The sequence below is a fragment of the Epinephelus fuscoguttatus genome, linkage group LG20 (assembly GCF_011397635.1).
Source record: "Epinephelus fuscoguttatus linkage group LG20, E.fuscoguttatus.final_Chr_v1".
Classification (NCBI taxonomy): domain Eukaryota; kingdom Metazoa; phylum Chordata; class Actinopteri; order Perciformes; family Serranidae; genus Epinephelus; species Epinephelus fuscoguttatus.
The window spans coordinates 21,654,860-21,671,106 of NC_064771.1; the positions used below are offsets into that span (position 1 = coordinate 21,654,860).

The window sequence follows — 16,247 nt, forward strand, 5'->3', positions numbered from 1 at the left end:
CAATGCCTCTAGTTGTCTGTGTCTCGGCCAAAAAGTTGCACTTCAACACACTGCAGCATATGGCCAACTCACAGGTAAGTTTTGCGCCTCCATGAAAGGGAATAACTCTCCATACCAGCAGGTAGCGGAAGTCTGTATTCTTAATTCAGAAAAGGGTAACTGGAACACCAGACAGGACGGATTCAAGGCGCTAATTAGCCAGTTAGCACATTAATAACACAACCTGATGTTGAGAGAACAGTGCACTAATGAACAATAACACAAACAATTAAAGAACATTTCTGTATGTCTAAAAAAAAGGTAATAATCCTACCTAATAAAACAAGTTTGTTTTGTTTTGTTTACTTTCCTCACTTCCGTTTCTTTTCTCATATACAGAGCTGAACTGCCAATCAGAGTAACTTCTCTCAGTGACAGGCTCTGCTATCTCTGACACCATTTCATCATGCTGATTCTGCCAAAAAACAGCCGACAAAGACTGACTAGTGCAAAAACTAGGGCAACAGACACTAACCAATGGCTTGACAGTGACCAACAGCTGATTGTTGGGTGTGTCAGGGCCCTTAGGCTTGTTTACTATTTTTTTTTTGGACCAATATTTCCTCAAGTAAACTTTTCTTAATTTAGACCAGTGGTTCCCAACTGGTAGGTCACGGTCCAAAAGTCCATTCTGAATGGACGGCAAGTGACTCCCAAAAGTGTCAACTTTGTAAAAAAAAAAAAAAACCTGCTTTATTTTGAGGTACAGTGAATTTCTGGCACAAAGTTTTTGATTTGAAGTGCCACATCCTGCTAAAGAATGGGTGAGAGAATGGGCAGCTACTTGTCAGAGACAGCTCAAGGACATGGCCAAATACATTCATGATGCTGAATATATTAAACTGTGTGGACCTTGAACTAATGACTAAAGAGAAATCCTGTGGATGGACCAGATGGGAACCACTGATTTAGACTATATTGTACATGTATGTTTTTTATATGATACTGATGCACTACACTGTTTTTTTTTTTTTTCATTAAAAAAGGGGTCAAAACATCTTTAAGTCCCCCAAAAATTTTTGAAAAATTTCAAATGATACTGCGCTTTAGAGGTTAGGGTTTAGTAAAGTTTTGTTTAGTTTCAATACATGACTCATTATCACAAAGACCAGTTTGGTTAGAACAAACCTCATTGACTGTCCACTGTATTTGGTAACCGGGTTTTGTATAGGGCTGCACTAAATGCACAATAAGTAAATAAATAAAATAAAATAAAATAAAATAAAATAAAATAAAATAGCAATTATTTCGACAGATATTGCAAAGTGAGAATAACAAAAAAATTCTATCTTCTTCTGTTACTATGCAGCCCTAGTTTTGTAACATTTGGGCTGAGGTGTATGCAGTAAATAAAGATATGGTTTGTATACAAAATATACTTGAAATTATCTCTAAATCAGATCCACTATGATCACCATAAAGTTCTTAAGTGTACGTGTATGAGATCAACAACCACGACAGCAAGAGACAGACCTTTCCGTCATGGAAGAACTGACCAGACTTGTTATAGGTGCACATAGCATCAGTGATGCAGAGTTTGGCAGCAAACAGGAAAACTGCAGACAAGGAGAATGACAGGGAAAATAAAAACCAAAGAACCCACAAAACCTGTTCTCCAGGTTCTTCGGCTGACGAATACCTGACAGCTCACTTTCCTGTGAGACAGGTGATACTGACACACACACAAACACACACACACACACACACACACACACACACACACACACACACACACACACACACACACACACAGGTTCCAGCACACGCTTTCTAGGCAGGTGAGTCTGGCTACTCAGCACTTTGAAGCCCCCAGCATTGATTATAAAGGCACCTCTGGAGGTCAACACTGATAAGAAGTGAGACTCCAAAGACTGTCAGCATCCCCGCCCTGTTTTATCTGCAGGAGTTGGGAATGACAAACACCTTCCAACAATGTGTCCCCTTTTGTTTTTTTAAGATCAGTTTAGTAATGTGGAGTTGTACCTGAGCATGACACAAGCCCCACACACTGTGCAAATACAGCATGTGGAATACATTCGCTCACATGACAAAATCCTGTGTTTACCTTTGTTTTGCTTCCTTGTGGTGGCGAATTTGGACTTTCGCAGGGAGCTTGGAGCCGTCTTCCTGTAGAAGCTGTTGCGATCCAGCGAGCCCACATAGACAGGCTTGCGACCACGTTTTGATCCAACACTCCCGGCGCTCGACTCATATCCCTTTTCCTGATCGTCACTGTGCCCGTATATACCAGGATCCTCAAAAGAATGGATTCCCCTGAGAGCCAACTTCTGGTTCTGCTCCTCGACCCACTCCTCGCAGTGTGTCTTGCGACCTTTTTTGGGGTATTCCTCATACGGTTCTACGGATAGTGAGCGTAAATCTCGGTACCTGTCTCTGGGCTTGTAGGGGGACCGATCCCCTTCTCTGGATTCGTAGCGGTCTTCATGGTCATAGTCCACAGTTCTCCGCTCATAGTGATCCCTTGCTTTGTAGCGGTCCCTCCTTCGGTGGTCGTCATCACCTGAATCTCTGTACCTGTCACAGTGGTCCCACTCCTTATAACCACGGTGCTCATCCAGGTCAGAGTCATACTGACCCCTTCCTTTACTGGTGTAGGTGTCCTCACCCCTTCGGTTGTAATCATCCCTGTCTTTGTAGTTGTTTTCTCTGCGGTCATATCGATCCTCATAGTGGTGGTCTTTACGTTTTTGCTCATCATAGTAGCGGTCGTCCTCTCTACGTCGGTAGTGTTCCTTTTCTCTATAGCGCTCACTCTCTTTAGAGTCATAATAATCCCTGTCACGCTCATAGTAGTGGTCACTATCCCTGTAATCGTCTCTGCGAGCATATCTGTCTTTACGATCATAGTAGTCCTCATACTCACTGTTGTAACTGTCCCGTTCTCTGTAATCATTTTTACGCTGTTTCCTGCTGTCATAATATCGCTGGTCTCTGTCGTCATAGCGGTCATCATATTTGCTGTCATAATGATCCCTTTGCCTGTATTTGTCCTTGTGATCATACTCCTCCGAGTCTCTGCGACTCCTGTGATCATATCGATCATTTTCTCTGCCCCAATCGTCCCTTCTCCGTCTGTCCTCGTCCAATTTATCATACCTCTCATGAGTTCTTAAGTCACTATTGTCTTTTTCTTGTGGCACTCTGTTGTAGTCCTGCTGGCTGTAATCCTCAGGGCCCTGGTAAAAACAATGCTTGCCTTTCCATTCAGATATCCTCACATTTAGGTGGCCATCCTCTGACCCAGGGTGGAAGTAAACATTCTGGCCCTGAAGCCTCTTCTCTTGGAAAGCTGCCTTGTGCGGGTCATCAAACTCCCAACTAGGTTGGTGGCAGACAGTGCCCTGTCTAATTGGAGCTTGGTTATCCCATTGTGGCTGCCACTGAGCTGGCACAGGCACAGCAGGTGGCCCCGGCCCACCTACAGGCACCATCATGCCGCCAGGGAAGCCTGGAGGTGGAAGTGGGTCACTGGGACTTGCTACCATGACTGGTCCCTGTGGATGTCCAGGAGAAACAACCCCATACGCAGGATATCCAACCTGTTGCTGGTGAAGCTGCAGCTGGTGTAGTTGTTGTAGGTGTTGCAGATGGGCCATCCTCTCCCTCTCTCTGGCCCAGCCGGCATCCCCCAGCTCCTCCACACTCTTCCCTCTCCTTACCGGGGGACCAGCTGGATAGTTCCAATCCACTGGACTGAACATGGCTGGGTTGCCATAAACCACCGGGCTCTTCATGGCTGTTGCTGTTTAAATCAGCCTACACGGTGCCGACACAGTTTCCCGTTCAACGTGGCTTATTTGCTCTGTCCAAAGATTCCTGCATTCCATAACAAAGCGCCGTGGGAGACTCCACCTGTCAGGCATATTGTCTGTAACTCTCCCACTTGTTTTCTCTGTCTCCTCTCCACTGCCTCAGCAGGACTGCCCGGCCCAAGCACCTCCCAGCCCTCAGTGTAACCAAGTCGAACCCTCCCCGCAGCTATCTCAGCGAATCGTGGAGGAAGAAGGGGGGTGGGGTTATTGAAGGAGGGGCCTCCTTGGGTTAATGATTCAGTAGAGTCACATGAGTGGAGGATTAGCCCAACAGCCCCTCCCACTGCTTCACTTGGCTACTACCTCTGTTTGCAGGAAAACAGTCTGCCTGATCCTTAATGGAAGTTGTAGACTCACTTCACTCTCTGCCTCTGAGCTGCTTCAGACTTTTGGCACCATGTTCTTGTTTTCACCGCGATGAACAATCCTCCATCCTTCCTTGTATCCTGTTTTCTTTGTTTCTGCTATTTCCTGCAGGTTTCACTGCCATGCAGGTCATTAATGCAGCCTTTGGAGCCAACGCAACTCATTCCTGTCTGTGTTTACAACCAGTCACGTATCCTCACTTTCAACACTGGTCCAAAGGCCACAATATTTGTGGGTAAACTGAAACTGACTTCAGTCTGTCAGTGTGACTTTGCTCTACATTTCAGGGAGGAGCAAACATTCACACATGAAGATGTCCACGTGATTTTGTCAGAAGCAAGTTTTCTTTTGAGGTAATGATTACAAGAGAAGCGTGAGGTAGAAAACAAGTGAAAGATCTAAGCAAAGGAGGGTTATTGAATTTAGATGAGTGTGGAGAGGGAGAGATTTCTGAGAGTACACAGCCTGATTAAGCTGGGGCAGCTACTGAAAAAGTAGCTGCTGGTGTGCACAATGAGCTATTGTTGAGGACTGTCCTCGCTCTCAGAAGAGACACGATCTTTCAGTGTGAGAAAAAACTCCGGCCTATTCATAAAGCTGGAGTATAATATATCCCTACCCCTCCTTAACTCTTCATGAAAGAGGCAGGCACCAAGGGGACAGGTTTAAAGGACGTGCATACACTCAAGTGCACGTGATACACACACATGTGGGATAGTGTTAGTTTACAATCAATTCAAACAATCTAAGTGTAATTAGAAGCTGGAATACCAACTTTTTTTTCTCAAAGATTTATATTTTGAGTTAAATTTAGTTCGTGGTTGGATTAAATATGGGTATCAGAAACATTTACGGCAATAAAACTGTAGCTCTAAGGGCCTTTGCACACCAAGTCTGTATTTTTTTGTCCAAAATTGTTGCACCTTTATAAATAAATACCACCTCATGCTGTGTAGATCACATTTACACATCAACTCCAAAACTTCCGTCTGTCTTTTTAAGATTTCATCTTTCAAAAGTCTAGAGAGAGTTGTTTGACCAAGAACCGGTAAAGAAAATGTGGCGTAACCTGCGGTGCGCATACATCCGCAACAAGAGACAGGAACAGGGTAGAAGTGGACGGCAGGCCAGCAACAAAAGAAGTGAAAACACATGGAAGCAATGTCCTTCCTGGAATCTTCCAAGACAAAGGTAACATTCACAACAGCAATGACGATGCTTACAGCGTAGTGAAATTTAATAACTTCACAGTATCATTTCATAACTCAAGTTGCTGCAGTGCCAAAGGCAAGACACGGGTGGAGAATGACGACAGCCAGGAAGGTGACTCCAGGGAAGAGAAGCAAGGGAGGAAATGTGTCCATTTTGCACAACGATTTCTATTGGACAACACGTTAAAAAAAAAAAATGCACACAAAAATACGAACTTGGTGTGCAAAGCCCTTTACTTAAATAAAACTGCTCAAACAACAAATCTGACTCCAGCAAAGCCACAATAGGCTTTTAGATACTCTGTATACACTACAAAACACCTTCACACTGGCTGATTTTATCTTGCACCTCTATTGTGTCTTGTTTACGACACACAGTGTGAAATACCTGCAACTTATTTCGTTTGCTTCCAGAAAAACAACGCAATTATTGTAAATCACGAGCACATTTGCAGCGCACAAACTAAAACTCCCACTGAGCACAGACAGTTTCACAAGGCAAGGCCGAACATAGAAATCTCACTTAAACATTGTTCTCTTCTTACGTAAGACTGTTTAATTATCAGTGTTCAACATCTCAGCTTTCAGTAGCAGAACGCGACCGAAACTGTGTGTCTGTAGACGTGTGTCAACTGCAGGAATGCCAAATACAACATTCCTCTGCGTGGCTGTGTTAGGTTATGTAAATGAAGCCGTCGAGAGCTTGATCAATGTTTAGCATGTCTAGATAAAAAGTGGTGTGACGTCCAGGAATAAGGTCATATATCAGATGGTCTGCAGCCTAGAAGTCGCCCAGTTTGAAGGGCTGACTGAGGGAAACCTGAAGCTGCAACAGAGCCTCAAAACGGTGTTAAATGGATCAGGCTGTGGTGAAAGGAACACTGGGTCTAAAGAATAAGGTGAGGCTGAAGGTCAACAAGCTTAAACATAGAAGATGAAACACAAAGAGATGGAGACAATAAAACCTGCAGGACAGTGTGAGAACAGAGCAGAGCAGCGACGTCTTCATATAATATGATTAATTTCTGAATCAGTCATGATTTGGATACTTGAGGAGAAAGATACTGACTTACTACTGCGATGCACATACAGCATCAACTTTCAGTGGAGTTGTGTCGTGATTAAATGATGATGTCTTGTTTCAAAATGTGGTTGTCCGAATAAATGATTGTGAGCATTCATGATACAAATATAAAGAAATCTGTTAATGAAATTTTTCAAGTTTTCTCAAATGTCAGATGTATAACTGAAAAACACAGCTCCTTCAATAGAACATCAATTTGATTTTTCTGTGACCTTTTTTTTTTTAAGATTTTTTTTTGGGCATTTTTTGCCTTTAATGGATAGGACAGTTAAATGTGAAAGGGGGAGAGAGAGAGGGAGAGACATGCAGCAAAGGGCCACAGCCTGGACTCGAACCCGGGCCGCTGCGGCAACAGCCTTGTACATGGGGCGCCTGCTGTACCACTAAACCACTGACGCCTATTTCTGTGACCTTTTTAAGCCAGTCACAGATTGGCATCACTAATTTCAATTTGAAATACATCAATACTTGATAAAAGTTACGCTCAAAAACTGTATCTAAAGATGGATGAGGCATCTCCACTTACTTCCACTGTACAGAAGTGAAGCTAAAATATCCCAGATATGGCAGCTGCCATCTTGCTATGGTGACATCATTCGGAGCCAGAGTCTGCACAGTAGTGATCTCTGCGGTATCAAGTTTCCCACCCATACACACGTCCGACTGATTACGAGCAGCAACACTGAATGCGAGCCCACCGATTGGCTCACACAACTGTCAGTCATGGCGTAAAATCCCGGTTTTATGGCATTAAATAACTTAAAAAAACAAACAAACTTATCAGATAAAGGAACATTTGAACATACAGCAGCGTGATAAAGATGACCTTAAATGACAGAAGACATATTTGGGGAAAATTTATTTCATATGTACTTTGATTTTTTAGTTTGACCCATGTCCTATCCACTAACATGAAGAGCGCGGGCGTTATGACCTACACTGCAGTCAGCCACCAGGGGGCGATCGAGGTGTTCTGGCTTCATTTTTGGGGAGGTGTCATGTCATCCATCTTTATATACAGTCTATGGTTATACTATGCAGGATTGTCCGGTTACTGTTTCTTAACACGCTCGCCATTAAGAGTTTAAGTAAAAGCCAACCCTGGATTCACTCTTATTTGGTGTTTCGCCTCGCTATATTTGCGAATTTACGGTGTTGTGTCTCTTGGATGCCTGCTGCTTGCATTCTGGCACCTGGTCTCTAGCCGACGCTGTAAGACTACACTCCCATTAACACCAGGAATGTAGAAAATAAAAGGAATATGAGAAAACACAATTGGGTTGTAAGTGATGACTGAGAGGAATTATCTCTGTACAATGTTGTGTTAGGAAAATGCGGCATAGTGTATCAAAGATTTTTTGCGCTTTTTGATGTTGGTGCATATGCAGCCTCTTTCTACAGAGTCTCCTTTATTGTTGGTTATCAAGCATTCTCCTTGGGTGCTGTGGGACACGTTATTTGGGATTATCCCGACAATGGAAATCCACCACTGTTACCTTAACTTATTGTGCTTTTTATTACAATCGGTGCTAAAATAGTTTATCGTCCCATTTCTAATACTGATAGCAGAAAAATATTGATGTCAGCCATACCGCCCAGCCTTAGAGCCATGCACAAACAACAGCCTGACCTGTTCGTAATCAGACTGGGCGTGAAACCTTTATCACCCCTCTCATCACAGCACTCACTTAAAACTTACAGATAAACACAAAATGAAAAGCTATCATATCAGTCACACTCTGTAATCATACGATTGTTTCTTTCTGTTTTGCTCCTTAGTATCACACCTCTTTCAGCTTCTACAGGGACTCTGAGCCGGCCTCTGCACAGTGGAGCTCAGGCAGAGCCCATGTTGAAGTTTACTCCCTGCCTTGTAACAATAAGCTGCCATTGTCTTTCAAACGTCACCCTCAGGAACACACCCTGCAAAAGCACGGAAAAACACTCACTCCTGGGTGAGCGTGTGTGTGTGTGTGTGCGTGCGTGTGTGTGTATGCATAGCAGTAGAATGACAAAGGTCCTGAGAGTATGCTTGGTGTGTACTGTACACACCTTCCTGTGAGCAGCAACATTTTAAAAGGGAAAACAAAGGGAAACAAAATATCCTACTAACAACACCTACTGAAAGCTTTTGTGTCCGAGTAATGTGTCGATAATTACCATATCAAACACTGTGCAGTGGGAGTGTGCACGGCTGTCTTTCCCTCAGCGCGCATAAATCAAGTTCCTATCTCAGTCCATTTACACATTTTACAGTGTGGAAATTATCAAAGGAAAAACAGAGATTGAATATCTGATTTTATGGCTGTGAAAGGAGGACGTGGGGATTCCTGCAGTGTGATGAGTGAATGGAAACTATTTGGTTGCATGACCCTTAGAGGCACCTGTAGCCAGCAGGACGAGTTCCTGCCCTCAGGCTGATACCTGTCATTCGCAGACATAAATATCATCCATTGAAAAGCATTAAGTGACAGGATGTGACTCATTTGAATGTCACAAGAAAATGGAACACATACTACTGATTATTAGTTTACTGGTAAAATGACAAACAAGATTAAAGAAAAAGTATCAAATTAGATTATCATCCGGCAGTAATCAGATTACTTTAGCAAGATGGGCACAGAGCACGGGAACAATAGCCTCAACTGTGACTGACAATCAGTGTTTGATTGTCAATCACTGAGGTCATTGAAACTTTGACTGATTACAATGAGAGACATTAACATGACAAAGACACCTGGCTGTTGGCGGTGATTAGACTGAAAGCTTTTGAATGAGTGAGGACGTGTGTGTGTGTTTGAGAGAGCTGATGCAAGTACATCTGATGTGAAGCAACAATATCATAGAAAAATAATTGAGAAACAGTTCGGTTTGCAGATTGTACCCAAGTGAAACTTCTCACAGGCAGATTTCCCTCTGTGTTCATTGTTCAGGTGGTTTTTAGCGGGCGCCGAATTATCCACAGAGGTCTCGGACCAGTTTATTCAAACCGGTAAAAACACTGAATAAAGCAGTTTCATGTTACAAATCAGCATTCCTCAGACACTATTTGGCATATCACAAGTAGGCCACTTGCCCAGCGCAAGCTAATGTGACCTCTGTTCCAGACACTCAGGGGGGTTTTGCTGCAGACGTCTCTTCCTAGAAAACTGACCCAGTGATTTAAACCAGTAAAAACACTAAAAGGAGGATTTTCACAATAACCAAAAAAAAAAAAAAAAAAAGTGTTTTTCCAACGCTCAAGTCACAGAGGGGCTGCTAACTACAATGGCCATGAGTGATTTGTGTGCTCAGATAACATCAGTATGCCATTGGTATTGGACAATATTGGCTTTAAAATGAACTATTACAATAGTCCAACAAACTTTTTCTTATATTGCACAATGAATGAATATTTCATACACTGAAAAGTATTGTATTTCATGTCTCCATCTACTGGTGGGCCATCACAAGAAAGACTATGCATGCATAATATGATGTTAATTCCACTACAGAAGAGACTCGATGATCACTAAGATAAGGTGAGTAAAAAAGTGGATATATTGATATCGGTATCGGTCAAATGAGTCTTTATATATTGGCTTATCAGATATCAGCAGGCAAAGTTTAATTTTTATTTTTTTAGCCTATTTTTATTTTTTGTAGTTTTTTTTTGTTTTTCATTTTTTTCTCATCTTATTTATTGCTGCATGCATTTATTATTATTATTATCATTATTATTATTATTATTATTATTATTATTACTATTATTATTTTTATTCCTTCTCTTGTTCCATCACAGGTCATCATTAGTCAGCCAGGGTCGGGAGGGAAGGGAAGGGTTAGATAATAGGTCGATTTTTCTTTCAGAGATTGCAACAACCGCAAAAACATATGGACACATATGGGTGAGATGAGGCTATGCTTATTTGATTTATTATTATTTTGCAAAGAAACTACATAAAAATTTGATCACAAAAGATGAATTTGTATTTGCAATATTAATCATTTACTAACAATAATAATTTAAAAAAAATGACACTTGGAAGCTGTGTATCAACACAATATTGCCACACAAAATATCTCAATACTATACTGTATCGATTTTTGCCCCCATACCTCCAATGTTGCCAGAAAATACAAGTCTTGCTCAATGATTTGTGACACTGTCCATATTTGCCTGATACCTCTGGGTGTATCAGGCAAATATGGAAAACGTCAAACGTCACATGGTGCTGATGTCTTTTATAGGTTCTCCTTTTAACTATTTACAGTATGGTCTCTAATAATTTTTAATAATTCTTAAATTGTATTAATTCTAATCTGTTTTATTTTTTTTATCCTGCTCTGTAGCACTTTGAGATTACTAAAATGTAAAGTGCAATACAAATAAAATTTATTATTATTATTATTGTTATTATTTAATTTAATTTCAATTCAACCAGTAACAATCAGTGGGGTCAACAATCAGTCGGGTTGGGATCACTCACTGGGACCAGTTTTAGAAACAACAGGGTATTAAAGATCTGGCAAAATATACAAATATACAAGTCAGAAGTGTTTTCAAGGAGCAGAAGCAAAAAACAGTGCTTAATAGAGAAACAATAGGAGTAAGAATGAACTAAAAATGAACTAAAATAGTGGAAAACTGCGCCTGATAATCAATGTTATATTGAATATGATATAACAATGTGAAGTAGCATTGCAAATGATTTGACAAAATGATACTGCACCACATTAACAAGTGATCATGATATTGAAAAGTAATATTGTACATCATATAAAGTAAAAGTGCACCTAATGTAGGTGAATATCATGTCAGTGTCCTTTGTTTCAGCTCTCCTCCCTACAGAAGGGGTTACACAGTTTGATGCTCCTCGGTGGTCTCAGTCTGCGGCTGTAGGCCGTGATATCTGTTGTCAAACAAACAGACATCCCAAAGCAGAACATGCAAGACTCAGACTGGACCAATCACAGCAGAGCTAGATGACGCAGTGACGTTTAAGTGATAGCTACCGTTGTGCAAAGAGTTTGGCAAAGTCACTGATGGCTAATAAATTCATATAATCTGCCGCTCTCTTTTATTACCAAGCTTTTAATAATTAACACGTAATGTCCCTAACACCGTCATAAATATAAATTGCAAAACAGTTTCCGACTCACTCATGATAATCACCAAGTTCCAGCCTACCTGCCACTCTGTTGGACCTGACCTCCCTCCCGAGTCCAAACAGTGTGGAGAGGTGAGCCACGGGCCAAGTCACAGCTCGCCACAACCACACTTTGGGTCGCGCTCTGGAGTGTGCCATTCCCTGTCCGTCTCCACTACTGCCAAAATCCCAAAAACCACATCCAACGCGTTTCCCCTCCTTACTCCTTTTGAAGAAGAGCAAATGATGGAGGAGGAGGAGGAGGAGGAGGAGGAGGATGAAAGGTGCAGAGTGAGGGAACTGTGCGCAAGGTGAAGGAGGTAGGACACTTGGATAGAGACAGAGGGACTCAAAGAAAGAGGGAGTGAGTGGAAAAAGAGACAGAGGCCCACGTGCGTTGCTTAACCTCTCACCATGTGCAGGAATTCACCTCGTACCTATGTGAAAAAGCGTTGGGCTGCCAGAGACAGCTCCGTGCACCCAGACAGTACGAGGTGGCAGAAACAAGCTTTGGCTCGACGACTACTGTTGTTTGAGCCGTTAACTTTGAATACTTAGAAACATCATTTATTTCAAACAGCAACTCTCAAACTCACAAACTCGTTTCCGCTTACTCCACCTAAACCCTGCAGCAACATGCTGATTCTGCCAAATCCACTATACTTTTCTAAATTACCACTGTAGCGAGACAAAGCAACTTCCACACACACACATTAATTTAAATACACAATCCTGCTTCCGTCGATCATTGTGGACAGTAAATAGGGATGTCTTGTTTGCATAGTTTACAGTGGAATTTAAATAAATAGTTTCCCTGTGTGCGTGTGTGCATGTGTGTGCGTGTGTGTGTGTGTGTGTCGGCATAACAAGTCAAAGAGGAAATCTGGTAAGCACTGGCTTACAGTTAGATTCCTGCTATATTACATTTTGTCTTCACTGACTGCGTATTACCATTGGAGCTACCCCGCAGGGCCTTAGAAGTCAACTATGACGTCAAGTAAAACAAATTCTACTGCATTGTCTCCATCTATCGTCTCCTGCCACAGTAACTAGCTGACTTTTAAACTGAAAAGGAAATGACTGATGCTGCTTGCTTGCTCTCTTTCTGATGTGTTGCTTTTCTTAATGTCAGTTGTTAAAGCCTGCAGATGAGGTCCAGTGTGTAGGATTTAGAGGCGTCCATTGGCAGATATGGAATATAATATGTTTTCATTTGTATATAATCAACTGAAACTATGAATTGTTGCTTTTGTTACCTTAGAATGAGCTGTTTATATCTACACACACAGTCATATTGTTTCTACAGTATCCAAGAATGGACAAACCAAACACTGGCTCTGGATTAGGGCTGGGCGATATGGACAAAAAATCATTTCTCTGTATTTTCAGGCTGACTGGATACACGATATATATCTTCAGTGAGGTATCTGTGAGAAAAAGACGCCAGTGTAAAGTGCTGAATCAAACCAACCTCGTCAGTTCTATCATGTTATCTAACCTCTAAAGTCCAATTTTGGGTCTAACCAAAGACTCATGAAACTCTTGATCCCAACATGATTCCAGGCTGGAACCTTCACTGCATGTTATTAACGTCACTCTACTATCAACTGTTTAATAAAAGCATGAATGTCCACAACATTTCTCCTACTCCCAGTCCACTGCCCAACAGTCTTACCTTGTAGCTGCTGCTGCTCTAGGGCCAGCGTCTCCAGCGTGTAGTTGCAGAACTCCAGATTCTCCATGGCTTGCATGCGAGCCGTCTCATCCTCCTCCTCCTCCAGCATGGTCCTGAGCTCCTCTGCCGTGTGTGCGTATGCCTCCATGTCGTGCTCCACCTCTTGTAGCCGTAGCAGCAGCAGATACCTTTCCTCCTCTTCCCTCTGTCTCTGTCTCTCCAGCTCCATCTCTCTCTCCAGCTCTTTCTCAGCTTCTAGCTGGCACTGGATCTCATGCTCCTGGGCGGCCGCAAGGTCACCGAACTCCGCCTGCCCTTCTGATATTTGGTCCAGCAGATTTGCGGCTGGCTCGTCAGGGGTGTAGAAGATATTCGGAGGAGCGGTGTTTTGTCTCGGGCACCGAGGAGGGGGACGTGGAGCGGGGCGGGCTGGTTTGTACGCAGCAGGGGCTGGGGGACGAAGGACTCTGGGACGAGGAGGGGGAGGACGAAGGGTCCTGCGCCTCTCTAGTGAGGAAGAGGCAGAGTTCGACTGCAAAAGGTGGGACACTGGTGAGTGTGAGGACCCTCGCATGATATCGCTTTCATCGCTGAAGTCCATTATAGAAAAGTGGCGTGAGATACTGGATTGCTGGCTCATGTCACAAGCAGAGGCGGCAGAGCTCATGTTTGTATCACTATACGAAGAAGTCAAGCTTTTCTCAAATTCAAAAAGCTGCTGGGACAGCTTGGCCTCCAGGTCACCAGCTGAGGTTGCCAGGGCATCTAGGGTGAAGGAAGTTGGCATTAAACCATTGGAGCCACGTATCGTCTGCTGGGAACGCTGCCGTGCCTCAGTGCTCATCATATCAGCATCACTGACGCTACTATGGCGGGTTAGCTTCTTCTGCCTATGGTCCTCAACGAGGTTCAATAACGCCTGGCCAAGACTGCCGCTTCTGTGACTGGGAGTGGCATCATCCTTTGTCTGCCTCTGGTGGTATCTGCTGTTTTTAGACCACCCAGACTGAGTGCTATGAGGGAGGGTTTGGCTATGAGTTAGTTTAGGCTGTAAGGGTCGAGAGTTACCGTTGGTATAGTTCGACTGATGTGCACCCGAAGATGAGCCATGGTGTCTGTGGCTACGTGCAGGCAAGCTAGGCCGAGATGGGAGTCTGGGTCTTGCTGGAGGAGTGGATTTGGGTCTCTCGGGCCCTCTCTGTGCTGGAGGGACAGGTCTATGTGGCTGAGAGTCAGGCCTGCCACCCCCATCTCTCTGTCCTCTGTTGTTAGGTTGAGCTCCAGTGCTTTTGTTTTGCCATCTCTGCTCCTCAGTCTTCTCAAAGTAGTCCAGGTCCCACACTGTATGATCCTCATATGTCCTCCATTCGGGGTCGTTCTCTGACCCATTGGGACAAAGATGACCTGAGCTGTTCTCTTTGTCATCTTCTGGTTCCCCAACATGTGTTTCCTCCGCAGTTTTCTGCCCGTCATCCTCCATTTTGACAAAACGATGAGGGAAAATACCACGCCGCCCTCGCAGCGCCCCCTCCAGCCAACCATCTTCCAAAGTGCTTATAAGACGGATGCGATCCCCCGTATCAAAGTCCAACTCGCCTGGTTCCATAGCCCGAAACTCATACAGTGCCACTACATAGACACCACCCTCCTCCTCTTCCTCTTCTTCTTCTATCACTGCCTCCTTCTGCTCCTCTTCCTCTCTTGTAAACACCTCTCCTTCTTCTACACCTTCCTCCTCAGTCCCCTCTCCTGCATCATAAGGGTCCTCGTAGCTAAACTGTTCTGAGTCATTGTTCAAATACTGGCAGTCCAATGGCTCCTGAGGTGATCGGAGAGATCCCTGGAGCTCCACAAACCCCTCTGGGAAGATGCCCCTGCGGCCATCCAGCTCCCCCTGGAACCAACCCGGCTCAGGGAGGCCTGTGATGATGATCAGGTCGCCCTCGCGGAAATCCAGCTCCTCATTGAGCTGCGCGTGGAGGCTCATAAGGGCCCGCGCCTGGCCTAGGGCGTAAGGTGGGAGTTCTGAAGCCTGCGCCTGAGCTGAGCGCTCAGACAGCTGCCTGGAGCGGCCGGAGAGGGTCAGCTCCTTCACACATGACGTGGGGAATAGACCGCGGGCGCCCCAGGCGTTACAACCACGCTGCCAGGTTTCTCCGAGGTCCATGGACCCTCCAGCCTCTCCGACTACCACATCCCCTGCAGAGACACAGAATAAAGGGAACACTTTAATATTCATATTACTGATGTGAATCATGTTGAAGGAAAACATTTTATGTCACAGTTAAAGTCAACAAAAAGAGTCAGGTTTTGTTCTGAAGTGTTTTTTAGGTAAAACAGATGAGAAGAGAATCATAAACACTGAGAAATATGCACACGGCAGGAAAGCTTCAGGATATAAAGATAACAACAGCACATGCAGGCTGTTTGTATTTTGTTTATATCCCTCTGATTCTCTAACTGCTTCGGAACTGCCTGCTCAAGGTGGCAATGTTATGCTATTATGCTGCCTCGCTGTTCTTTATGAAAAGGTACGATCGCTGTATAGGGGGACAAAGAGTGTTGTCTTGTCTTTATGCCGGCAGCAGAGGTAGTAACATCACCAAATCAATGTCTGTGTAAAAGGGACAGCCGGCAGGACGGGACAGGAATGACGTTTTGATTATGTGTTATGTGTGCGACCCAGCGCCAGGAGATTCAAAAAGCAGTTAGCAGCTAACTCCAAGAAGAACAACAGCAGTGGAAATTGTCCGCAAATTGAGGAGACAGTGAGGTCCAGGAGCTCCTTACTCTCCGAGCAGAGGACGAGATCAGCCGCCACATAAGAGGTGACGATAAAAGACTGTTATTGTTTATAAAGCGCTGCAGATGCATAGGTTATACGTCACGCCCGTCAAACCTCTTTTGCTT

The 16,247-nt window shown here is 43.8% G+C and overlaps 1 protein-coding gene across 2 annotated transcripts in view; it reads right to left on the reverse strand.

Moving 5' to 3' along the window:
* Nucleotides 1-16,247, reverse strand: part of LOC125880464 (dynamin binding protein) — a 69,433-nt gene that overhangs the window by 26,375 nt on the left and 26,811 nt on the right. The window contains exon 4 of one of the 2 annotated variants that reach the window (XM_049562976.1): nucleotides 13,338-15,536. In XM_049562976.1, the coding sequence (XP_049418933.1) occupies nucleotides 13,338-15,536 (2,199 nt within the window). Of the gene's footprint in view, nucleotides 1-2,104; nucleotides 3,989-13,337; nucleotides 15,537-16,247 lie in introns of those variants that run through there. The other variant, XM_049562977.1, reaches the window with a different exon arrangement.